This window comes from Mobula birostris, chromosome 1 (genome assembly GCF_030028105.1).
Source record: "Mobula birostris isolate sMobBir1 chromosome 1, sMobBir1.hap1, whole genome shotgun sequence".
Taxonomy (NCBI): Eukaryota; Metazoa; Chordata; class Chondrichthyes; order Myliobatiformes; family Myliobatidae; genus Mobula; species Mobula birostris.
This window is the reverse complement of record NC_092370.1, coordinates 221,190,100-221,216,797: the sequence shown is the minus strand read 5'-3', so window position 1 is coordinate 221,216,797 and position 26,698 is coordinate 221,190,100. Positions and strand designations below refer to the sequence as shown.

At 42.7% G+C, this 26,698-nt stretch overlaps 1 protein-coding gene across 10 annotated transcripts in view; it reads left to right on the top strand.

Moving 5' to 3' along the window:
* ttll5 (tubulin tyrosine ligase-like family, member 5) overlaps positions 1–26,698 on the top strand; it is a 510,221-nt gene that overhangs the window by 203,965 nt on the left and 279,558 nt on the right. For all 10 annotated transcript variants that reach the window (XM_072271858.1, XM_072271833.1, XM_072271823.1 and 7 more), the window contains 4 exons: positions 2,366–2,454; positions 20,969–21,085; positions 22,293–22,384; positions 23,367–23,435. In XM_072271858.1, coding sequence (XP_072127959.1) covers positions 2,366–2,454; positions 20,969–21,085; positions 22,293–22,384; positions 23,367–23,435 — 367 coding nt within the window. The remainder of the gene's footprint in view (positions 1–2,365; positions 2,455–20,968; positions 21,086–22,292; positions 22,385–23,366; positions 23,436–26,698) is intronic.

The following is a 26,698-nucleotide window of genomic DNA, read 5'->3' as shown; positions in this document are numbered from 1 at the left end:
ATGGCAGGAAGCCACAAAGAGACAGCTCTTTTGAGAATGAAATCAAGAATGTTGCCGGGACTTGAGTTGTAGGGAAAGGTTGAATAGGTTAGGACTTTATTCACTGGAGCATTGGATAATGAGGGGAGACTTGACTGAGGTATACAAAATTATGAGTGGTATAGATAGAGTAAATGCAAGCAAACTTTTTTCCACTGAGGTTGGGTAAGACTAGCACTAGGTCACGAGTTAACGGTGAAAGGTGAGTATTTAAGACGAAACCTAATGGGGATCTCCACTCAGAGGGTGATGCAAGTGTAGAAGGAGCTGCCAGCGGAACTGGTGGATGTGGGTTCGATTGCAACATTTAAAACGAGTTTGGATGGAAGGGATATGAAGGGCTATGGTCCAAATGCAGGTCAACAGGATTAGGCAGAATAACAGTTTGGCATGATGGGCCGAAGGGCCTGTTTCTGTGCTGTAGTGCTCTGTGACTCTGGGAAACACTTCTTGAGTAGTGAAGAGTTGGATTTCAATCCTTAGTTTAAACTCCTCCCTCACCACCCCCCACCTCAAATGAAAAGGTGAAAATGATTGAAGCCAAAACTAATTTTGATAGATTTTCATTGGACAAACTATCATGGGATTTGCTGCAATTGAGTTAAAATACAGGTCAGCCAACATGAGGAATTTGCTTATGGCCCTGAGTGGCTTTTTCCTACTCCTATGACAAAATATGCACAAAAGAAAAGATTTCTTAATGGAACAAAATAGCCAGCCAGAGAAGAATATCAAGTAACAGAGAAACAAGCTATAGCATAGATGCTGTAGCTAAGGAGTTAGTACACAGAAATACCCAGAAGGGCTGTGCTGGTAGTAGAGAGTCCTACAGAGGTGGTGGTGTCATTCATAAGCTGGTTTCAGGAGCTGCAAAGTGATGCAGAATAATGGATGGAGATGGCAGGGGTCTGTGTGACGAGGTTGGCGGGCACACACTGATGGGCATGAGTGAAGATGGATCACGCTGAGGTTTACTTTGATTGAACCTTGCAGACTGGTGAAGAAGTATCAAAATAGGATGTGACAAAAGGATGGGTAGTTCTTCAGTGATATTTGGATTTGACATGTACTGTTGCATATGAGGACACAAGTGGGCTTGTTATGGATAACGAAGTAACTGAAAGGGGGCAAACAGCTTCAAGCTGGGGCAGAGCATTGGAGTGGGGGCAGGTTATGATGGCAGCTGAGTACAATAGTATCTAGCTGGAAGCATTTTGCCCTTGAGCTGTTGTGATATTACATTGGATGGGCAGTCTGTATGTCGACTACCTTAAAGAACACCAATGCCTTGACTGATCAAGTCCCAGTACTCCATTGAGGATGATTGTTTCAGAATCTCAGCTGCGATACAAAGGTGGGAGAGATAGCAAAGTAGATTGCAGAACCCAAAAAGTTGGAAGTTGATGACTAAAGTGTTGAAGTTTGAGACCCGTTCTGGTCTGCTTTATATAATTCACGCTTCCTCCTCAACCATGACTTCTACCCTTATTTACCATTAACATCGTAAAGCAGCACCACAATGCATCATCAAACCAAAACTTGCCCAATCCACATAATTGTTATAAGACTTCAGATATTAAGGTGCAACCGTAATATTAACCGCTAGTGTAACACTTTATAGCACCAGTGATCGGAGTTCAATTCCCGCTGTAAGAAGTTTATATGTTCTCCCCATGACCACACTGGTTTTCTCCAGGTTCTTCAGTTTCCTCACACGTTCCAAAGATGTACGATTTAAGGTTAATAAGTTGTGGGCATGCGATGTTGGTGCTGGAAGCATGACGACACTCGCGGGCTGCCACCAGCATATCCTCGGACTGTGTTGATATTTGATGCAAACTACATGTTTCACTCTATGTTTCATTGTTTCTATATATATGTGACAAATAAAACCAAACTCAAAAAAATGAAGGAGATAGATAGAATTCTAAGGGTGGAATACCAGAGCTTGGAGCCGTAGCTGAAGCAGAAAAGCTGGCAGAGGAATGGTTTCCAGCTGTGAGCATGGAGACCTCAGAGGGTTGTAGACAGTGGCTTTGGTTTTCCCGTAGTTCAGTTTGATGGGCGTTCTGCTCATTCAGCACTGCATTGAATGAGGTAATCATCCAAATTATAGATAGTGGTGAGGGTGGGAGTTGACAAAAGGGGTAATGGTGAGGTGGGACTGGTTGTCAGCAGCCAACACATGGAAACGGATACTGAAGTTGATAAGTATCTCAGCAAGTATATTTAAGAATGTATGAGGGTGGGGAGAGGATTTGCTATCCACATTGAAGATGGATGACTTTTATTGAAAGATAACAGCTGATTTCTTTTGTATCGATAGGATTCATCTGTCACAACCCAATAGTACGACCAGGCAGACAGGGGAAGACTGGTTGTGATCCTGCAGCTCGGCCTCAGTATCATAAACTGGTAAAGTATTACCTTTCAAACCATATCACTCTGATTAGGTATATGGAGTCAGAGGCTATTTTAGGTGTAACCGTTGGTTGAAAAAGTGGCACCCCTGCCTCTTAACTAAATCTCTTGAGCTCTTGCTCTCTCTTGCATCTATGTCCGTACCTTTGCTCCTTAAACTTATGCCTTTCAGTTTTCTTCTTCCAGCAGTTTTTGTTCCTGCGTCCAAATATTTCCTGTTGTATAATGATGGTACCTTGTGAAGCGCCAAAGGAAATTTCAGAATCAGGTTTAATATCACTGGCATATCTCATGAACTTTGTTCTTTTGTGGAAGCAGTACAGTGCAATACACAATTAAAAAAACCTATGAATTACAATACAAAAAAAATATAAATTAACTGAAGTAATTAGTGTAAAAAGAGAGCAAAAGATAAAGTGAGGTAGTGTACATGGATTCATTGTCCTTTCGGAAACCTGATAGCAAAGGGGAAGAAGCTGTTCCTAAAACACTGAGTGTGTGTCTTCAGGCTCCTGTGCCTCCTCTGTGATGCTAGCAATGAGAAGAGGGCATATCCTGAGTGATTGGGGTCCGTAATGATAGATGCCACCTTTTTGAGGCATCGCCTTTTAAAGATGTCCTTCATACTGGGGAGGCTAGTGCCCATGATGAAGTGGCTGAGTTTGCAATTTTCTACAGAATTTTCCAATCCTGTGCAGTGGCCTCTCAATACCAGACAGTGATGCATCCAGCTAGAGTGCTCTCCACAGTACATCTGCAGAAACTTGTTAGAATCCTTGGTGACATACCAATTCCCCTCAAACTCTTAATAAAATATAACTACCGATGTGCCTCCTTTGTAATTGCATCAATTGTCCAGGGTAGATCTTCAGAGATATTGACACCCAGGAACTTAAAGCTGCTCACCCCTTCCACTGCTGATCCCGTAATGAGGACTGGTGTGTGTTTCCTCGACTTTCTGGACATTACTGCCTTGCGATATTGTCTGACCAAACACTTTTACATGGAATCATGGAGTGGCAGAGCAAAGAAATGAGTCTTTGGCCACAGCGTGATACTGATCATTTTGCCCATCTAAGCTAATTTCATTGTTTCCATTAGGTTTGTATCATTGTATGCTTTGCCTATTCAAGTTCCTGTCTCTTAATCATGGTAATTGTATCTGATTCTACCATCTCCTCTGATTTCCAGATATCAGCCATTCTCTGTGTTCCAAGAAATCTTTCCCCTCAGATCCCCTTTCAAGTTCCTTTCTCTCATTTTAAGTCTATGCTCACTTTGGTGCCCCGCCAGAGGATTTGACCACCGACCTCATCCACACCTCTTATAATTGTGTAAACTTCTGTCAGATCTCCCTTGGCCTCCTTCATTCTGGGGGAAACAACCCCTGTCTATCCAATCTCTCCCCATAACTAAAGCCTTTCAGTCCAGGCAACATCCTGGTGAATCTCCTCTGAGTCAGACTACTTGGAATATTGTGTGCAGCTGTAGGTGCCACATTGTAGGAAGGATGTACAAAGTTGTAGTATAGCATACCAAATGTTATATTTTATGCACCACCCACGAAGGCAAGCATACCACATGCTTCTTTCTCTACTCTATCTACTTGTGTTGCCATTTTCAGGGAACTGTACACTTGAGCCCCCAAGGTCCTGCTGTTCATCAACATTCCTTACTACCTTACTGATAGTTCTATATGTCTTACCTCTATTTGACTTGCCAAAGTACATCTCCTCACCTTGTCAAAATTAACTCCCATCTTCCAACATTCTACCCAGCTTTCCATAAGAACATAAGACAAAGGAGCAGAAGTAGGCCATTCGGCCCATCGAGTCTGCTCCGCCATTTTATCATGAGCTGATCCATTTTATCCTATTTAGTCCCACTGCCCCGCCTTCTCACCATAACCTTTGATGCCCTGGCTACTCAGATACCTATCGATCTGCCTTAAATACGCCCAATGACTTGGCCTCCACTGCTGCCCGTGGCAACAAATTCCATAGATTCACCACCCTCTGACTAAAAAATTTCTTCGCATTTCTGTTCTGAAAGGGCGCCCTTCAATCCTGAAGTCATGCCCTCTCGTACTAGACTCCCCCATCATGGGAAACAACTTTGCCACATCCACTCTGTCCATGCCTTTTAACATTCGAAATGTTTCTATGAGGTCTCCCCTCATTCTTCTAAACTCCGAGGAATACAGTCCAAGAGCGGACAAACGTTCCTCATATGTTAACCCTCTCATTCCCGGAATCATTCTCATGAATCTTCTCTGTACCCTCTCCAACGTCAGCACATCCTTTCTTAAATAAGGAGACCAAAACTGCCCACAGTACTCCAAGTGAGGTCTCACCAGTGCCTTATAGAGCCTCAACATCACATCCCTGCTCCTATACTCTATTCCTCTAGAAATGAATGCCAACATTGCATTTGCATTCTTCACTACTGACTCAACCTGGAGGTTAACTTTAAGGGAATCCTGTACGAGGACTCCCAAGTCCTGTTGCATCTCAGAACTTTGAATTCTTTCCCCATTTAAATAATAGTCTGCCCATTTATTTTTTCTGCCAAAGTGCATAACCATACACTTTCCAACATTGTACTTCATTTGTCACTTTTCTGCCCATTCTTCCAATCTATCCAAGTCTCTCTGCAGACTCTCCATTTCCTCAGCACTACCGGTCCCTCCACCTATCTTCGTATCGTCAGCAAACTTAGCCACAAAGCCATCTATTCCATAATCCAGATCATTGATGTACAATGTAAAAAGAAGCGGCCCCAACACTGATCCCTGTGGAACACCACTGGTAACCCGGCAGCCAACCAGAATAGGATCCCTTTATTCCCACTCTTTGTTTCCTGCCAATCAGCCAATGCCCTATCCACGTATGTAACTTTCCCGTAATTCCGTGGACTCTTATCTTGTTAAGTAGCCTCATGTGTGGCACCTTGTCAAACGTCTTCTGAAAATCCAAATATATAACATCCACTGCATCTCCCTTGTCTAGCCTACTGGTAATTTCCTCAAAAAATTGTAATAGGTTTGTCAGGCAGCATTTTCCTTTAAGGAATCCATGCTGAGTTCTGCCTATCTAGTCATATGCCTCCAGGTACTCTGTAACCTCATCCTTGACAATCGACTCCAACAACTTCCCAACCACCGACGTCAAGCTAACAGGTCTATAATTTCCTTTTTGCTTCCTTGCCCCCTTCTTAAATAGTGGAGTGACATTTGCAATCTTCCAGTCTTCCGGAACCATGCCAGAATCTATCGACTTTTGAAAGATCATCGCTAATACCTCCGCAATCTCCACAGCTACTTCCTTTAGAACACGAGGGTGCATTCCATCTGGTCCAGGAGATTTATCGACCTTTAGCCTATTCAGCTTCCTGAGTACTTTCTCTGTCGTAATTGTGACTGCGCACACTTCTCTTCTCTGCCACCCTTGAGTGTCTGGTATCCTGCTGTCTTCCTCAGTGAAGACTGATGCAAAATACTTGTTCAGTTCCTCTGCCATCTCCTCATCTCCCATCACAATTTCTCCAGTATCATTTTCTATCGGTCCTATATCTACTCTCACCTGTCTTTTACTCTTCATATACTTGAAAAAGCTTTTAGTATCTTCTTTGATATTATTTGCTAGTTTCCTTTCATAGTTAATCTTTTCTCTTTTAATGACCTTCTTGGTTTCCTTTTGTAAGGTTTTAAAAACTTCCCAATCCCCTGTCTTCCCACTAATTTTTGCTTCCTTGTATGCCCTCTCCTTTGCTTTAAATTTGGCTTTGACTTCTCTTGTCAACCACGGTTGCATCCTTTTTCCACTCGAAAATTTCTTCTTTTTTGGAATATACCTGTCTTGCACATTCCTCATTTCCCGCATAAACTCCAGCCACTGCTGCTTTGCCGTCTTTCCCGCCAGTGTCTCTTTCCAGTCAACTTTGGCCAGTTCCTCTCTCATGCCACTGTAATTTCCTTTACTCCACTGAAACACCGACACATCAGATTTCGGCTTCTCTTTTTCTAATTTCACAGTGAACTCAATCATGTTATGATCACTGCCTCCTAAGGGTTCCTTCACCTCAATCTCTCCAATCACCTCCGGTTCATTACACAATACCCAATCCAGTACAGCCGATCCCCTAGTGGGCTCAACAACAAGCTGTTCTAAAAAGCCATCTCGCAGACATTCTACAAATTCTCTCTCTTGAGATCCAGTGCCGACCTGATTTTTCCAATCTACTCGCATGTTAAAATCCCCCACAATTATCATAACACTGCCCTTCTGACAAGCCTTTTCTATTTCCAGTTGTAATTTGTAGTCCACATCCCTGCAGCTGTTTGGAGGCCTATAACTAACTGCCATCAGGGTCTTTTTACCCCTGCTATTCCTTAGCTCAACCCATAAAGATTCTGCACCTTCCGATCCTATATCACCTCTTTCTAACGATTTAGTATAATTTCTTACCAATAAAGCCACGCCTCCCTCTCTGCCTACCTTCCTATCCTTCCGATACACCGTGTATCCTTGGACGTTCAGCTCCCAGAGACATGCATCCTTTAGCCAGGTCTCAGTGATGGCCACAATATCATACCTGCCAATCTGTAGCTGTACAACAAGATCATCCACCTTATTCCTTATGCTGCGTGCATTTAAGTACAACACCTTAAGACCAGTATTAGATACTTTTTGCTTTGATTTCACTGCAACTTTATTGCACTTCAACTCATCCCAATGGCTACACATTTGCCCCATCACCTGCCTGTCTTTCCTGACATCTTTACTGCTCACTATCTTAGATTTATTTCTGTTATCCCCTTCCTCTGCTCTATCATTCCGGTTCCCAACCCCCTGCCAAATTAGTTTAAACCCTCCCTAACAGCTCTATTAAACTTTTCCGCCAGGATATTGGTTCCCTTCGGGTTCAGGTGTAACCTGTCCTTTTTGAACAGGTCATACTTTCCCCAGAAGAGATCCCAATTATCCAAGAATCTGGAGCCCTGCCCCCTACACCAGTCTCTCAGCCAGGCATTCATCTGCCTGATCCGACGACTCTTGCCCTCGCTAGCACGTGGCACAGGTAGCAATCCCGAGATTACTACCCTGGAGGTCCTGCTTCTCAGCTTCCTTCCTAACTCCTAGAAATCTCTCTTCAGGACCTCTTCCTTTGTCCTATCTATGTCATTGGTACCAACATGTACCAAGACAACTGGCTGCTCACCCTCCCCCTTTAGAATATTCAGGACCCGATCCGAGACATCCCGTACCCTAGCACCTGGGAGGCAACACACCATGTGGGTATCTCTGTCAGGCTCACAGAATCTCCTGTCTGTTCCCCTGACTATGGAATCCCCCACGACTACCGCATTTCTCTTCTCCCTCTTTCTCTCCTGCACAACAGCATGTCCACGTTCAAATCAAATCACATGGTTCCATTTAATATCAGAGAATGTATACATTATACAACCCTGAAATTCTTGCTCTTTGCAGACATCCACAGAAGGGTACCTCAAAGAATGAGTAACAGTAAAAACGTTAGAACCCCAAAGCCCCTTTCTCCCTGCTCCCACACACATTGTGACTTACAGCCTGCGTAGCCTTGACTATTCTTCCCTGCTGTCCACACCATCACTAATTTTCATGATATCCCCAAACTTACTAATCATCCCACCTATATTCACATCGAAGTTGTTCATAGATAACATGCACAAAGACATCAAAGTTGAGTTTATTCTCATGCAGAAGTCCATGTGTGCGCAGGTGCAATGAAAAACTTACTGCAGCAGCATCACAGGCACATAACATCACATAAGCAGCATTCACAAGAAAAACATAAACATAAATTATATGCAGTTTTTACAAGGATAGAACAAAAAATAACCGCAAATATCCATTTAAGTGCAAAGTAATCCCAGTGATCATAGTGTTGCCACACTGAAGTGATTAGGGTTGCGCTGGCTAGTTCAGCTGTGATCCCTGCTATACATCACTGGTCACAGATGGAGCATAACTTCTACCACCACCCTGTGCCCCCTATCACCAAGGATTCAGTTCGCCAGCTCTCCATGGATCTTCTGGACCAGTATCCCCATGTAGCACCTTGTTAACTGACTTATTAAAGTCCACATAGGCACCTCCTACTAGCCTTAACTTCATCAATCTTCTTAGTCACCTCCTCTTGTATAAATCTCTTCTGTAAATAGAGAGAAAATTCAAAAATCTGAGGTGCAAAGGGACTTGGGAATCCTTGTGCAGGATTCCCTAGAGGCTAATTTGCAGGTTGAGTCAGTGGTGAGGAAGGCAAATGCGATGTCAGCATTCATTTCGAGAAGACCAAAATACAAAAGCAAGGGTGTAATGTTGAGGCTTAATAAAGCACTGGTGGGACCTCACTTGGTGAGCAGTTTTGGGACCCTTATCTAAGAAAGGATGTGCTGACATTGGAGAGGGTTCAGGTATGGTTCATGAAAATGATGCTGGGATTGAGAGGCTTGTCATATGAGGAACATTTGATGGCTCTGAGCCTCTACTCACTGTAATTCAGAAGGATGAGGGGTAACGTCATTGAAACCAATCGAATGTTGAAAGGCCTCAAAAGAGTGGACGTGGAGAGGATGTTTCCAATGGTGGGGGAATCTAAGACCAGAGGGGACAGCCTCAGAATAGAGGGGCATCATTTTAGAACGAAAATGAGCAGGAACTTCTTGAGCCAGAAAGTGGTGAATCTGTGGAATTCATTGCCAGAGGCGCCTTTGGAGGCCAAGTCATTGGGTATAATTAAGGCAGAGGCTCACAGATTCTGGATTCGTCAGGGCATAAAGGGATAGGGGAAGAGGCAGGATATTGGGGCTGAGAAAGAAAATGGATCAGCCATGATGAAATGGTGGAGCAGACTCAATGGGCCAAATGGCTTAATTCTATGCCTATATATCTTATAAACAATTATAATTACAAAAATCATTCACTACTCAAGTAGAGCACACCACAGATTGGTAATAAATGCCTGCCTTGCCAGTGGTATGAAAACACCAATGATTTAAGATTATTCCTTATACTGCTAATATGGTCTAAAGAAAACAAATCTTAAACCAGAAGATTTGATGATAAATCTTTCACCTGGTTTGTTTTCTGAGTAAAATTGTGTTAAAACTATCACCGCAAACAATGAAGAAGCAAGTGGAGGCGAATCTGATTTGAAGGATGCGCCATGTGGGTGCATCGTAAAGTTGAAGCACCTTTGTGTTCAAGACAGGGTCACAGCTGGAGTTGGTATTGCTGTTGGAGTTGGAGTGAGCAATTTGGAGAGGCGATGCAGAAGAGTTTCAATGTCCATCTACCGTACCTGGGTGCGAGGTTGGATCGCTCCAAGTGCTGAGTCAATTTGGTGAGATTAGTGATGGTCATAGTCATAGTCATACTTTATGATCCCGGGGGAAATTGGTTTTCGTTACAGTTGCTCCATAAATAATAAATAGTAATAAAACCATAAATAGTTAAATAGTAATATGTAAATTATGCCAGTAAATTATGAAATAAGTCCAGGACCAGCCTATTGGCTCAGGGTGTCTGACCCTCCAAGGGAGGAGTTGTAAAGTTTGATGGCCACAGGCAGGAATGACTTCCTATGACGCTCTGTGTTGCATCTTGGTGGAATGAGTCTCTGGCTGAATGTACACCTGTGCCCACCCAGTACATTATGTAGTGGATGGGAGACATTGTCCAAGATTGAGATTGAGAATGGCTTTGGGCTGGGGGGACCCAAGCGTATCACCGCACTGGGATCCGGGTCCTAGAGTGAGGTGCTATCTGGTGTTTGAATAATTTAAATGCCGATTCAGATAAACTGGAAAGCCTGAACGTCAGGACCAGAGGCAAGGGTCGGGCTGATTTCACTCGCTCACCCATATTGTTCATTCATCTCCTGGCGGTGAACTGCTCTGGCTTCTGTGACACTGGCACCAAGTCTTAGGCCTACTCCAACTGCTCTGGGAGCAGATGTAAGGACTTATTCTGGTTGAGAACACAGTCGCTTGCTTCTATAGTTTGCTAGATTGTGTTTTATTTCTTTCTCTTTGTGCAGTGGTTTTTATCTTTCTTTTTTTAAAATACGTTCTTTGGGTTTCCTGCTTTGTGACTGCCTGTACGCAGACAAATCTCAAGGTGTATAATTTATACATTCTTTGATAATAAATGTATTTTGAATTTCTTGAATTTTAAATGTCGACTTCATATTTTATTTATTTATTTATCTACTTGGTTAGCTATCTGTCTTTTCATTCATTATTGCTCATTCTTAATTGTTTTTGAGGTGATGGTGATCTGCTACACACTGTGTGCTAAAACTTCTTCTGCTTTGCCGTTGAACATTTATTTAGTTTAGGATTTTGACCCAGCGACTATAGAGGAATGAGCATATGTTTGCTGTTATTTGAGTGAGAGTGTGTGCAAGTAGTGTAGGTTCTCTCATCATCTTGTCTGGTGTGTGAGTTCATTTAGCCTGGTGTGATGGTGCTCTTGTATAACACTATGCGAATGATGCCGAAGGTCTCCCATTTGCACGCACTCTGTACCTTTGCTGCCACTTGAAGCTTTTTCCACAGATGTTCAGTATGTTGGTGTTTTGTTTGGCTTTGTATATGGTAATCATCTGGAAGTCTTCTTGCCTGTGATCTGAATCAGTGTTGAGAAGTATCTGGATTGGCTCCCCTATCCCAATGTGGAAGCATTGGAAAGGGTACAGAGGGAATTTACCAGGATGCTGCCTGGTTTAGAGAGTATGGATTATGATCAGAGATTAAGGGAGCTAGGGCTTTACTCTTTGGAGAGAAGGAGGATGAGAGGATTCATGATAGAGGTATACAAAATATTAGGAGGAATAGATGGAGTGGATACCCAGCGCCTCTTCCCCAGGGCACCACTGCTCAATACAAGAGGACATGGCTTTAAGGTAAGGGGTGGGAAGTTCAAGGGGGATATTAGAGGAAGGTTTTTTACTCAGAGAGTGGTTGGTGTGTGGAATGCACTGCCTGAGTCAGTGGTGAAGGCAGATACACTAGTGAAATTTAAGAGAGTGCTAGACAGGTATATGGAGGAATTTAAGGTGGGGGGTTATATGGGAGGCAGGGTTTGAGGGTTAGCACAACAATGTGGGCCGAAGGGCCTGTACTGTGCTGTACTATTCTATGTTCTATGTTCTATAATATACCACCTCTGGTTGGTTTGTCCTCAAGACTCAGCAATGGTGATGGATGACTCAGTGATTTTGACTGAACGGTATAGCTCAGTGTACGTAACTGTTCCTTGACTAGTCAACGACACTGTCTCTCAATGCTGAATGCATTCTCCAGATATTTATGTAATGAGATTGCCATGACCCCTCAGAACATAAAAATATACAAGAGCCCTTCAATTGGACTACCATTCAATAAGGTCATGACTGACTATTAACCTCAGCACTATTTTTATAGGCATAGATTGAGTGGACAGCCAGAGACTTTTTCCCCAGGTGGAATTGGCTAATACAAGGAGCGTAACTTTAAGGTGATTGGAGTAATGTATGCGGGGGGGGGGGGGGATGTCAGATGTAGTTTATTTTAATATATAAAGTTCAAAGTAAATTTATTTTCAAAGTACATATATGTCATTGAATACAACACTGAGATTTATTTTCGTGCAGTGAATCCAAGAAACACAATAAAAGACCGCAGCCAATAGGACAGATAAACAACCAATGTGCGAAAGGCAACGAACTGTGCAAATACAAAAGAAAAAAAATAAACAGTATGAAAAACATTAGACAAAGAGTCCTAGTCGTTGAAAGTGAGTTCATAGGTTGTGGGGACAGTTCAGTGATGGGTTGAGTGAAGTTATCCCCTCTGGTTCAAGAACTGTCTCTGAACCTGGTAGTGTGGGTCTTGAGGCTCCTGTACTACCTTCCTGATAGCAACAGCAAAAAGAGATAATCAGATGGACTTAACTTTAGGTTTAAGATGGCACGACTGAATGTGGGTGACAGCTTACTGGTGATTTTCAAAGAAAGAGATTCAGCTAAATACTCTATTAATAACAGTTTTTATATGGAAAATTGTGTTAAGTGATCATCACAAACAATGAAGAGGTGAACGAAGGTAAGGCTGATCCAAGAGTTAAGGTGTGCGGGTGTGAGGTGGAGTTGGAGAGAAGGGAATGGAGAAAAGTTTTTAGCAGAGTTATTTTGGAGCCCATCTAAACCAAGAGCGAGGTTTGATCCATTTAGGCGTGCTGATTTGGAAAGGTCGAGTACGTGTTAGAAGCGGCCCAGAGCATATCTCTGTGGCGGGGCCTGGGTCTGTGTGTGGGTGGTGAACCGGTGCTTGGACAATTAAAACACCAGGCCAGATTGACTGAAAACACAGGGTGTTGGGACTGGAGGCGAGGGTCGAGTCAGTTCTGGTCCATTTCATTTTACTTCCCTCTCCTCTCCTCAGAGCTGAGGCTGAGGCTGTGAGACTGCTCTGGCTGCTAAGTGCTTCGTGGCGATATGCTCCACTATATGATGAGCTGAGACAAAGCCTTTGGGCCTATTCCGACTTCTCTGGGATTCGAGACTATGGACTCAGTTTGGTTCAGGTTGCTTGCTTTTATTGTTTGGATGATTTGTGTTTTCATTCCTCTTCTCTGTGTATTGGGTGTTGGTCATTTTGGTAATTGTGTTTTTTGGGCTTCTTGCTTTGTGGCTGCCTGTAAGCAGAAAAATCTCAAGGTTGTATAATTCATACATACTTTGATAATAAATGTACTTTGAACTTTGGATAAAAGAAAAAAAGGATAGGTATGGGGAAGTTATATTGATCTTGGTTAAAGGCTCAGCACATCATGGGTCAAAGGGCTGGTACTGTGCTATAATGTTCTATGTTGTATTTTTCTGCACTATGCACCATCCCTTAGTATTACACACCATTCAGTCCCTTGAATATACTCCATTACTGAGATTCCTTAATCCTCCTGAGAAGGGAATTACAACCCTCTACCCTCTTGCTGAAGAAATTTCTCCTCCACCTCATTCCTGAATGGCTAACCACTGACCTTGAGACTGTGATCCCTGGTTCTGGCCAGGGGAAACATTATCCCCCCTATGGGCTGGGAGTTCCCTTGCTGAGTCCAAACCCATTGCTGAGGTCAGTGCTGAAGGATTGTCTCTTTTTTTATTCGTATTGTATTTTGACATGGTGGTTTGATATAATTGATTGATTGCCTTTTCTGAGGGCATTTAAGAGGCAACTTCTCTGCTCACCAAATGCCTGAACTATTTATTGGATGAAACTATTGTGCAGACCATTTAAAACGCTCTCATCAGAACTTGATCCCACTTCAAAGAGCCAGTCTGTTGCCATTTCTAGCTGATTGCTGAAATTGAAACGTGTTTCAAGGTTGGAATATTTTGCAAAATGACACCGATAATCATTTGAGATTGTGAGTTACTGCTGCTTGGAAAATGTGTGAACTTGGCCCAATTACGCGTGATGAAATATTCCATCGGAGGCCTCACTCAGCAGAAATGCACGGTCTCTGTGGCAATATCGAATGTCTCTGGCAAGTTGCCCACGTGTGCGCCTGTCTTTCTGCCGCTCCTCTTTGCAACAAGGACTGCCATTAGATCGGGGAGGAATGAGCTAGAGCAGGTGCCATTTCATTTGTCAGGGTGATGCAAACTATGTCCCTTGCCTCGTTCCTCAGCTGCATTCCCTGTTTTCCTTGCACTCAAATGAGAAAGCTTCTTGAATGCTAGCTATGTTAAAGAGTACAATCAATGTGTAAAACATTTGCCCATAAGAAGAGATTTGGTGCAAGTTTGTTTAGTTCCTGCTGTGTTCCTGCCTTGTAAAATGTGACTGTTCAGTACTTTGTATATTCGTGTCTCAGTGGGTCAGACGTCTGCCTGTGAGTGAGGAGATGTCTGATGAGACCCATTCCACAGGCTTTAACTCAGAAGTTCACACCTAGTTCCACAAATTTATTCACAATCCACAAATGTCATGTCATATAAGTCAATGATAATAAATCTGACTCTCATTTCAATCTAAAAGAGAAGAGCTACCCTCATATCAGGCGAGGCAAAGTAGGTTTGGTTTTCAATTTTTCCTGTTATTTGAGGAAAGGGGGAAGTATGAGTGTGAGGGCAGCTTGCTGCTCTTGGTGTCGGATGTAGGAGGTCCTGGAGTCTCCTAGCCTCCCAGTCGTTCGCATCTGCGCTAGGTGCCGCCGAGCTGCAGCTCCTAAGGGACCGTGTTAGGGAACTGCAGCTGCAGCTCGATGACCTTCGTCTGGTCACGGAGAGTGAGGAGTTGATAGAGAAGAGTTACAGGCAGGTGGTCACACCAGACCCACGGGAGACAAGTGGGTCGTGGTTAGGAGAGGGAAGGGGAAGAGTCAGGTACTAGAGAGTACCCCAGTGGCTGTACCCCTTGACAATAAGTACTCCTGTTTGAGTACTGTTGGGGGGGGACAGCTTTCCTGGGGGAAGCAACAGTGGCCACGCCTCCAGCACAGAGTCCGGCCCTGTAGCTCAGAAGGGTAGGGAAAGGAAGAGGAGAGCAGTAGTAGTAGGGGACTCAATAGTTAGGGGGTCAGATAGGCGATTCTGTGGACGTAGTCAGGAGACCCGGATGGTAGTTTGCCTCCCTGGTGCCAGGATCCGGGATGTTTCTGATTGCGTCCAAGATATCCTAAAGTGGGAGGGTGAGGAGCTAGAGGTCGTGGTACATATAGGTACCAATGACATAGGTAGGAAAGGGGAAGAAGTCCTGAAAGGAGAATATAGGAAGGGAGTTGAGAGGAACGACCGCAAAGGTAGTAATCTCGGGATTACTGCTTGTGCCACGCGGCAATGAGAGTAGGAATGGAATGAGGTGGAGGATAAATGTGTGGCTGAAGGATTGGAGCGGGGGCAGGGATTCAAGATTCTGGATCATTGGGACCTCTTTTGGGGCAGGTATGACTTGTACAAAAAGGACAGGTTGCACTTGAATCCTAGGGGGACCAATATCCTGGCAGGGAGATTTGCGAAGGCTACTGGGAAGACTTTAAACTAGAATGATTGGGGGGTGGGAATCAAATTGAAGAGCCCAGGAGAGAGGAGGTTAGTTCACAAATAGAGAAAGCTAGTAGACAGTGTGTGAGGGAGGATAGGCAGGTGACAGAGAAGGGGAGCGTTCATTCTGAAGATGTAGGGGAGAAGGAAGGAAAAGATAATAAAGTTGTTTGCACCATTAGGGATAAACAGAGAGTAAGAGGTGGAGAGTTTCTTAAATGCATCTATTTTAATGCTAGGAGCATTGTAAGAAAGGTGGATGAGCTTAGAGCATAGATTGATACCTGGAAATATGATGTTGCAGCTATTAGTGAAACATGGTTGCAGGAGGGGTGTGATTGGCAACTAAATATTCCTGGATTTCGTTGCTTCAGGTGTGATAGAATCGGAGGGGCGAAAGGGGGATGTGTTGCATTGCTTGTCAGAGAAAATATTACAGTGGTGCTTTTGCAGGGTAGATTAGAGGGCTCATCTAGAGAAGCTATTTGGGTGGAATTGAGGAATGAGAAAGGTGTAGTAACACTTATAGGGGTGTATTATAGACCACCTAATGGGGAGCGAGAATTGGAGGAGCAAATTTGTAAGGAGATAGCAGATATTTGTAGTAAGCACAAGGTTGTGGCCCATTCTGTAAAAGGGCTGGATGGTTTGGAGTTTGTAAAATGTGTGCGGGATAGTTTTTTGCAGCAATACATAGAGGTACCAACTAGAGAAAGGGCAGCGTTAGATCTTCTGTTAGGGAATGAGATAGGTCAGGTGATGGAGGTATGTGTTGGGGAGCACTTCAGGTCCAGTGATCACAATGCCATTTGTTTCAATATAATTATGGAGAAGGATAGGACTGGACCCAGGGTTGAGATTTTTGATTGGAGAAAGGCTAACTTTGAGGAGATGCAAAAGGATTTAGAAGGAGTGGATTGGGACAATTTGTTTTATGGGAAGGATGTAATAGAGAAATGGAGATCATTTAAAGGTGAAATTTTGAGGGTACAGAATCTTTATGTTCCTTTGAGTTGAAAGGAAAAGTTAAAAGTTTGAGAGAGCCATGGTTTTCAAGGGATATTGGAAACTTGGTTCGGAAAAAGAGAGAGATCTGCAATAAATGTAGGAAGCATGGAGTAAATGAGTTGACCGAGGAATATAAAGAATGTAAAAAGAACCGTAAGAAAGAGATTAGAAAAGCTAAAAGAAGATATGAGTTTGCTTTGGCAAGTAAGGTGAAAATAAATCCAAAGGGTTTCTACAGTTATATTAATAACAAAAGGATAGTGAGGGATAAAATTGGTCCCTTAGAGAATCAGAGTGGACAGCTATGTGCGGAGCCAAAAGAGATGGGGGAGATTTTGAACAATTTCTTTTCTTCGGTATTCACTAAGGAGAAGGATATTGAATTGTATAAGCTGAGGGAAACAAATAGGGTAGTTATGGAAACTATGGTGATTAAAGAAGAGGAAGTACTGGCGCTTTTAAGGAATATAGAAGTGGATAAGTCTCTGGGTCCTGACAGGATATTCCCTAGGACCTTGAGGGAAGTTAGTGTAGAAATAGCAGGGGCTTTGACAGAAATATTTCAAATGTCATTTGAAACTAGATGGTGCCGGAGGATTGGCGTATTGCTCAAGTGGTTTCATTGTTTAAAAAGGGTTCTAAGAGTAAACCTAGCAATTATCGACCTGTAAGTTGGACGTCAGTGGTGGGTAAATTAATGGAAAGTATTCTTAGAGATGGTATATATAATTATTTGGATAGACAGGGTCTGATTAGGAACAGTCAACATGGATTTGTACGTGGAAGGTCATGTTTGACGAATCTTATTGAATTTTTTGAAAAAGTTACTAGGAAAATTGACGAGGGTAAAGCAGCGGATGTCTATTTGGACTTCAGTAAGGCCTTTGACAAGGTTCCACAGGGAAGGTTAGTTAGGAAGGTTCAATCGTTAGGTATTAATATTGAAGTAGTAAAATGGACTCAACAGTGGCTGGATGGGAGATGCCAGAGAGTAGTGATGGATAACGGTTTGTCAGGTTGGAGGCCGGTGACTAGTGGTGTGCCTCAGGGATCTGTACTGGATCCATTGTTGTTTGTCATATACATTAATGATCTGGATGATGGGGTGGTAAATTGGATGAGTAAGTATTCAGATGATACTAAGATAGGTGGCGTTGTGGATAATGAAGTAGGTTTTCAAAGCTTGCAGAGAGATTTGGGCCAGTTAGAAGAGTGGGCTGAAAGATGGCAGATGGAGTTTAATATTGATAAGTGTGAGGTTCTACATTTTGGTACGACTAATCAAAATAGGACATACATGGTAAATGGTAGGGCATTGAGGAATGCAGTAGAATGGAGGAATCTAGGAATAATGGTGCATAGTTCCCTGAAGGTGGAATCTCATGTGGATAGGGTGGTGAAGAAAGCTTTTGGTATGCTGGCCTTTATAAATCAGAGCATTGAGTATAGGAGTTGGGATGTCATGTTAAAATTGTACAAGGCATCGGTAAGGCCAAATTTGGAGTATTGTGTACAGTTCTGGTCACCGAATTATAGGAAAGATGTCAACAAAATAGAGAGAGTACAGAGAAGATTTACTAGAATATTACCTGGGTTTCAGCACCAAGTTACAGAGAAAGGTTGAACAAGTTGGGACTTTATTCTTTGGAGCGTAGAAGGTTGAGAGGGGACTTGATAGAGGTATTTAAAATTATGAGGGGGATAGATAGAGTTGACGTGGATAGGCTTTTTCCATTGGGAGTAGGGGAGTTTCAAACAAGAGGACATGAGTTGAGAGTTAAGGGGCAAATGTTTAGGGGTAACACGAGGGGGAATTTCTTTACTCAGTAGCTGTGTGGAACGAGCTTCCAGTAGAAGTGGCGGAGGCAGGTTCGATTTTGTCATTTAAAAAAAAAATTGGATAGGTATATGGACAGGAAAGGAATGGAGGTTTATGGGCTGAATGCAGGTAGATGGGACTAGGTGAGAGTAAGCATTTGGCACTGACTAGAAGGGCCGAGATGGCCTGTTTCCATGCTGTAATTGTTATATGGTTATATCTTGTCTGATATATCACTATAGTGAAAACAAAAGGTCTGCTCAATATCACAGTTTTATATGTGAGATTTAGTTATAGCTGGAACATAGAATGATGCAGCACAGCACAGGTCCTGTGATCCAGGATTTTATGGCAATCTTTAACCTCCTCAACGGTCAATCTAGCCAATAACCCTCCATTTTACTTTCATCCATGTGCCTATCTAAGAGTTTTCTCAATGCCCCTAATGGATCTGCCTGCACTACTCCCCCTGCAACATTTTCTTTGCACCCATCACTCTCTGTGTGAAAAAAAACCTCCCTATGACATATCCCTAAATAACTTCCCTCCATTGCCACCTTGGTAAAAAAGTGCCTGCTGTCTGCTTCCCGTGTGCCTCTTATAATCTGGTACACCTCTGTCAAGTCACCTCTCATCTTCCATTGCCCCAAAAGAAAGCTCCAGCTTGCATCAATCCCATGACATGCTGGTCACCAAAAAATAGGCCTCGAATTCTGGTTTGCAGTTAAAGCATTGTACATATGTTGTGTTACGCACAACTCTGTGACATTTATTCATTGGTGGTGTAAGTAAAAGAATCAGAGAAACAAGGACAACTATTTTAATAACTAGATTGCATTCTGATCTTTGATGTACAGTATGAGCATGTTGCATTTTGGACTGAAGGGCCTGTTCCTGTGCTTTACAGAGAGCCCATAAGACCATAAGATATAGGAGCATAAGTAGGCCATTTGGCCTTTCGAGTCTGCTCCGCCATTCAATCATGGGCTGATCCAATTCTTCCCGTCATCCCCACTCCCCTGCTTTCACCCCATACTCTTTGACACCCTGGCTAATCAAGAACCTATGTATCTTTGCCTTAAATGCACCCAATGACTTGGCCTCCACAGACGCTCGTGGCAACAAATTCCACAGATTTACCACCCTCTGACTATAGCAATTTCTCCGCATCTCAGTTCTAAAAGGACGTCCTTCAATCCTGAAGTTGTACCCTCTTGTCCAAGAATCCTCTACTCTGGGAAATAACTTTGCCATATCTAATCTGTTTAGGTCTTTTAACATTCTGAATGTTTCTGTGAGATCCCCCCTCATTCTCCTGAACTCCAGGCCCAAGAGCTGCCAGACGTTCCTCGTACAGTAACCTTTTCATTGCTGGAAAGAGGAAAGATAAATGAGAGAAGCAGATAGAAGGAGGGAAGACTGATGTGGAATATTAGCCCCAGCACAGGCTACCTGGAGCCTTCAATGTACATTCTTGTGGAGTTCTCTGTAGCATAGGTTTTATTCTCAGAAAGTGAATGAAATTCTGACATAAATTCAAGCAATTCTGCAAATGCTAGAAATCTTCAGCAGCACTCACAGAATGCTGGGGGAGCTCAACAAGTCAGGCAGCATCCATTAAGGGGAATAAACATTATTACATTAAGTTACAATGAGAAATGTAAATCATAAATAAGTAGTGGAAAAAGAAAGCAAAATACTGAGGTAGTGCTCATGGGTTCTGGACTGTTGAAAAATCAGACGGGAAGAAATTGTTCCTAAAGTGTTCAGTGTGTGTCTTCAGGCTCCTATACCTCCTCCCTGATGGTAGTAATGAGAAGAAGGCACATGCTGAATGGTGATGTCCCTAACGATGGATGCCTCCATCTTGACACACCACTTTATAAAGATGTCTGTGATCGTGGAGAAGGTCATTTCCATGATGAAGCTGGATGAGTTTACAACCCTCTGCAGCTTTTTCCAATCCTGTTCTTGAATCAATCTGTATATCACAAATCATTTCCTCAGTATAGCAACAGTACAACCACCTTGCACAACAATAGACATTTTTTGTTCTAATTGTGTTCTGTCTTGTAAACAAAAATTGTGTATAATTTAAGTTTAATGTGTTTTCTTGTGAATACTGCTTGTCTGATGCTATGTGCCTGTGATGCTGCTGCAAGTAGGTTTATTCAGTGCATTTATGCATGCATGGTCTTGTGCACATGACATCAAACTTGATTTTGACTTTGATAAAACTTGAAATGCAGAATTGCAGTCTTGCTCTTATTTTCTGAATTTCAATGTTTCCCTTCTCCGTCCTCTGTGATGAAGGAGCCTCAGCTTGTCAGGATAAATTTTGATTGGGGATCAGGCTATAAATGCACTATACTTCCATGATTTGTTTAAATAGTTCTTAGGAACTGAGTCTCAACAATTAGAAACTGATGTTATGTGGACTTAAGAACTTATCATCACATTATATTAAAAACAATTGCAGATTCTGAAAATGCTCAACCAGTCAGGCAGTGCCTGTGGAAAAAGAAATGGAGCTGATGTTTCAGATCAACCAACTCTTGTTGGCACCCTCCACCACAATACATTAAATGTTTGATATTTTTAAAAAACTTACAGCGGCAGCTACGGCCTGTGTCAGCTAACAACACCGAGGTTAAAAGCAGGACATCCTCTGGCAAGGAAAGACCAAGCGAAGGACAAAGATTAAACACTTTTAGACTAACCATGGAGGAGGTGAGTAACTGAGAAAAGTGCACAGCATTCAGAGGTCTGTGCTGTAAGGAACCAAACTGAAGGTACTGTATATGAAGAAGTTGATTTTAAGTGCATGCCAGTGATTATTGGTTGCAATGCAAACCTTGGTATAACCCAGCCTGGGCATGCTAAATAGCAGAGGGAACTTTGATTCAAATTAGAGAGTAGATGAATTTTGCAAAGCTGTGAATTTGTATATCCAGTAGACATTTGGTCTATCTGGGGGTCAGTGCTAAAGGAGCGCCGTTCTGTTGGATATGTTGTCATTTAGGAATCACACCATGGCCTTGCCTGGAAGTTCAGTTGGCTGTAGAGGATCTCTACACATCTCTTTAAGCCGTGTAGACAGTTTCTTCTAGTAACCTTGCCTATTCCACTCCTAGCCGCCACCACTAAAGCCATGCTATTTGCCTTGGTGCTACTTACAGAGTCCTGCTGTGTGTACCTTTCCATAGAAATAGGAAACAAATATGCTCAATAAGCTTTCAGTGCAGGTAACTACTGCTGGGACAAATCTATCTGCTCCAAATGTGAAAATGAATTGAGGGATGTGGGGGAAGATGGGTGGAAGTGATAAAAGAATTCATATCATTTTATCTTGTTCATATCATATTCCTTTAAGTTCCATAATAGACAAGGCCTCATGCCATACCTGTTGGCCCTACCTTTTCTCATTAACCCAGCAACATGGTCGCGGCACAGTAGCATAGCAGTTCGTGTAATGCTTTAAAGCACCAGTGATTCAGGTTCAGTTCCTGCCTCTGACTGTAAGGAGTTTGTACGTTCTCCCTGTGACTGCGTGGGTTTTCTCCGGGCGCTCCAGTTTCCTCCCATATTTGAAAGACATATGGATTAGTTGCTTAATTGGTCACAGGGGTGTAATTGGGTGATGCAGGCTCGTTGGGCCAGAAGGGCCATTACCAAGTTGGACTGTATCGTTAAATAAAAATAAACAATCTCCTTTCTCTCTCCTGAATCTTGGTACTTGAACCCTCTCGGCATAAATCAGGCTGGTTAATCCCCGGATTTCAGTCCACACTGACCATCAGGTACCTCCCAGTAAAAATTCCGTGTACTAGTGTTCTGTGCACAGCCTCTGGTGCTGCAACCCCCCGGTCTCCTGTGTGCTGTCCTCCTGCACTGCACCTCTACCTTCTGTCATTCTGATACCTCATTCTCTCCACAGATAAAAGTTGTGCGTCGTACAATGGAAGAAAATGAGAGAAAAGGGGGTTTCATACGAATCTTTCCAACGGTTGACAGCTGGGAATCTTATGGGTGAGGCCAGCAAAGATGCTCAGATGTTTTCTGCAAGGAAATGTGCAGATGTGAAAACCTTTGTTTACCCATTTCTTTCCATGTGTAATGACAGGTTTGGTATTCTCAGGTCAGAGATGAAATGGGGCAAGCTCACGTGGATCAGTGGATGCATTATTGTGGTTCAAATGGACCTCGATCTACTCAAGCATTAGCTTATTTCCCATCTTGGAGGAATCTGTTAGGTTGGGTTTGTCACACTGATTGCTTAAGCTGGAGCTACAGTACATGGCTAGTGCTCTGTTCTCACAGGAAGAATCCTAGCAATGTCAACATGACCTCGGTAGACCTTGATGTCCTTGGTAGAGAGTCCACCATTCCCAATAGGACTACGTTAGACCCCATATCATACTGATTGGGTTAACTATTGAATAGATAGATAGATAGATATACTTTATTGATCCCGAGGGAAATTGGGTTTCGTTGCAGCCGCACCAACCAAGAATAGAGCATAAATATAGCAATACAAAGACCACGAACAATCAAACAACAAAATGCAAACTATGCCGGATGGAAATAAGTCCAGGACCAGCCTATTGGCTCAGGGTGTCTGACCCTCCACGGGAGCAGCTGCAGAGTTCGATGGCCGTAGGCAGGAACAACCTCCCATGACGCCCAGTGTTGTATCTCGGTGGAATATGGCCAGAGTCCAACAGCAAAAAGTTCAACATCTGGTCTACAAGCACGTTCCTCAATCGTAATATGACCTGGATTGCACCTGGAATGAATCAGAAGTGAGTGAGGAAACTATCTGATCCAGATAGAGGGGATATCCAGCACTATGTCCTCAAAGAGGGGCAGTAAAGTCCATCAAGACACGTATGAAGAAGGATTAAAAATGGAGTACCAGTAGTGAGCCCCGCCAGGAGACCCATGATTAGACATGAGAATTATTGCTTTCTGTCCTGTTCTTGTCTTAACATTGTCTCTTACTGATCCACAGGCAATTTCTGGAGCATAAAACTACCCTGAACTACATGTTGGCAGAGTGTCTATTTGCAGACAAGCAAGGGTATGTTTGGGGGAGAAAATGAATGTTTACAGGCTTCCTACTGACCTCATTTGTTTACTGTCCTCAATGGGCACAGGTTTCCTTCTTCTGGAGGTTCAGCCTCACCAGAATTGAGTCATAAGGAAACACTAGGGAGGTTGGGACTATTTTCCCTGGAGCATAAAAGGTTGAGGGGTACCCTCATGGAGGTTTATAAAATCATGAGGGACATAGATGTTTTAGATTATTACAGTGTTTTTTGCAAGGGAGGGGAGTCTTAAACTAGACTTCCTTTGTGCATAGCTTTGTGTGCAGTAGGTTGTGTCTTGGCAATCTTATAGAATTTTTCTATAAGATTTTCTCTAATTTTATAAAATTAGGTGACGAAGGCAAGATAGTCAATATTGTCTATGTGGACTTCAGCAAGACCTAGATCCTACATTGGAAGTTAGTCAAGAAGGTTTGGTTGCTTGGCATTTAAGTTGAGGTAGTAAATTGGGTTGGACATTGGCCTCATGGAAGGATCCAGAGAGTGGTAGTACATGGTTACCTCTCTGACTGGAGACCTGTGGCTAGTGGTGTGCCACAGGGATCGGTGCTGGGTGTGTTGTTGTTTGCCATCTATATCAATGATCGAGATAATGTGGTAAACTGACTTAGCAAATTTGTGCTTGACACCAAGATTGGAGGTGTAGTGAACTGCAACGAAGGTGATCAAAGCCTGCAGCAGGATCTGGATCAACTGGAAAATTAGGCTGAAAATGGTAGATGGAATATGATGTAGATCAGTATGAGGTGTTGCACTTTGGGAGGACCAACCAGGATAGATATTGTACGGCGAGTGGTACAGCATTGAGGAGCGCGGTAGAACAAAGAGACTTGGGAATACAGATCCATAATTCCTTGAAAGTGGCATCACAGGTAGAGAAGTGTTGCAAAAAGAGCCTTTGGCACATTGGCCTTCATATATCAAAGTATTGAGCACAGCAGTTGGGATGTAATGTTGAAGTTGAATTAGGCATTGGTGAGGCTTTATTTATATTCTGTGCAACTCTAGTCACCTGTCTATAGGAAAGATGTTTTTACGATTAAAAGAGTGCAGGGAAAATTTACAAGGATTTTGTTGGAACTTGAGAACCTGAGTTATAGGGAAAGGAATAGGTTAAGACTGCATTCCCTAGAGTGTAGGAGAACGTGGGGAGATTTGATAGAAGTATACAAAATTATGAAGGTTATAAATACAAGCAGGCTTTTTTCATTGAGGTTGGGTGAGACTAGAACTAGGTGAAATGTTTAATAGGAACAACAAAAGGAGGAAATTTCTTCACTTAGAGGATGTTCAGAGTGTGAAACAAGCTGTCAGTGGAAGTAGTGGATGCGAGGTTGATTTCAACATTTCAGAGAAATTTGGATATGTACAAGGATGGGAGGGTTTGGAGAGCTATAGTTGGGTGCAGCTTGATGGGGCAAGCAGATTATTGGTTAGGCATGGAATAGTTCAGTTACCCCGAAGGGCCTTTTTCTGTGCTATAGTGTTCTATGACCCTAGAGGAGCATAGTTTTACGGTAATAGTGGAAAATTTTAAAGGAGATCAGAGAACTCTTATACTTAAAAGACCTTTGGACATGTACATGGATAGCAAAGCTTTAGAGCAGGGGTTCCCAACCTGGGGTCCATGGTTAATGGTAGGGGACACAACATAAATACGGTTTAGAGGGATATGAGCCAAACATGGGTAAATGAACTAGCTTTGACTGTATTCTTAGTTGGAAGGAGGAACCGGATAGGGGCTTTTTTCCCTGCTTCCTAACTCTGTCAAAGTTTCATCCTCCTGCTAAGCCAATTTTGTATCCAGTCTACTAGCTCACCCTGGACCCTATACCAACTTCTGGACCAGCTTATTATGAGGAGCACGTCAAAAGCCTTGCTAAAATCCATGTAGATAATGTCCACTGACACCCTCTTGGTCACCTCTTTAAGAAAGACTTACTTGAATTTGTGAGATGAGATTCTTTATGCATAGAGCCATACCAACTATCCCCAGTCAGCCCCTAGCCTTTTCAAATGTTGCAAGGTCCCATCTCTTAGAGTCCCGCTCCAGTAACTTTCTCATCTCTGATGTTAGGCTAATCAGTCTGTGGTTCCCTCACTTGTCCTTACAGCCTTTCTTAAGTAAAGGACCAACATTAGCCACCGTCCAATCTTCTAGAATCTCACTGACAGCTAAGGAAGATACAAAATTCTCTGTAAGGGCCCCTGCATTTTCTTCCTGGGATATATTAAGTCAGGCCCCAGGGATTTATTCACTTTTATGCACCTCAAGACTGCCAGCACCTCCTCTTTCATAATATTGTTATCTTTCAGTATATCACTATTCTCTTCCTTTAATTCTCTAAGCCTCCGTAAATCTTTCCAAAATAATAAAACATAGTACAGTATAGTACAGGCCCTTCGGCCCACAATGTTGTGCCAACCTTTCAACCTACTCTCAGATCAATCTAACCCTTCCCTCCGACATAGCACTCTATTTTTCTATCATCCATGAGCCTATCTAAGAGTTTCTTAAATAGTAACTGTATTTATAGCACGCTTTTCATTCAGATGATGTAGTTCAAAGTACTTTACGGTGGGATAAAAGCACAAACATGAAAATAAAATAAAAAATAAAAATAAATGTGAAAATAAAAGACAAGAAGATGTCAGTTAAAAGCAAAGTTAAATGAATAGGTTTTGAGTTGGTGTTTAAAAGTGTCAACAGAATCTGCATCCCTTACGGTTTTAGGTATTGAATTACACAGTTTAGGAGCATAGTTCAAAAAAACTGACCTGCCAATTATCTTTTGAGAGAGATTGTTTAAATTTAACAGATCAGCGGGAGAAGACCTGAGAGCTCGAGCAGGATTATAAAATGCTAAAGGTTCTATGATGTGCTCTGGTCCCACAGCAGTGCTCTGAATGAGTTGGAAGTTTGTCAATAGGGTTAAATGCCCCTAATATATCTGTGTCTGTGCCACTCCTGGTAGAGTGTTCCATGCACCCACCACTCTCTGTAAAAAATTGCTTCTGACATTCCCCTATACTTTCCTCCAATCACCTCAAACTTATGCTGCTTGTATTAACCATTTCCACCCTTGGAAAAAGCCTCTGGCTATACACTCAAAGCTTCTTATCATCTTGTACACATCTATCATCACCTTTCATCCTCCTTTGCTTCAGAGAGGAAAGCCTTAGCTTGCTCAATTTATCTTCAAAAGGCATGCTCTCCAATCCAGGCAATTTCCTG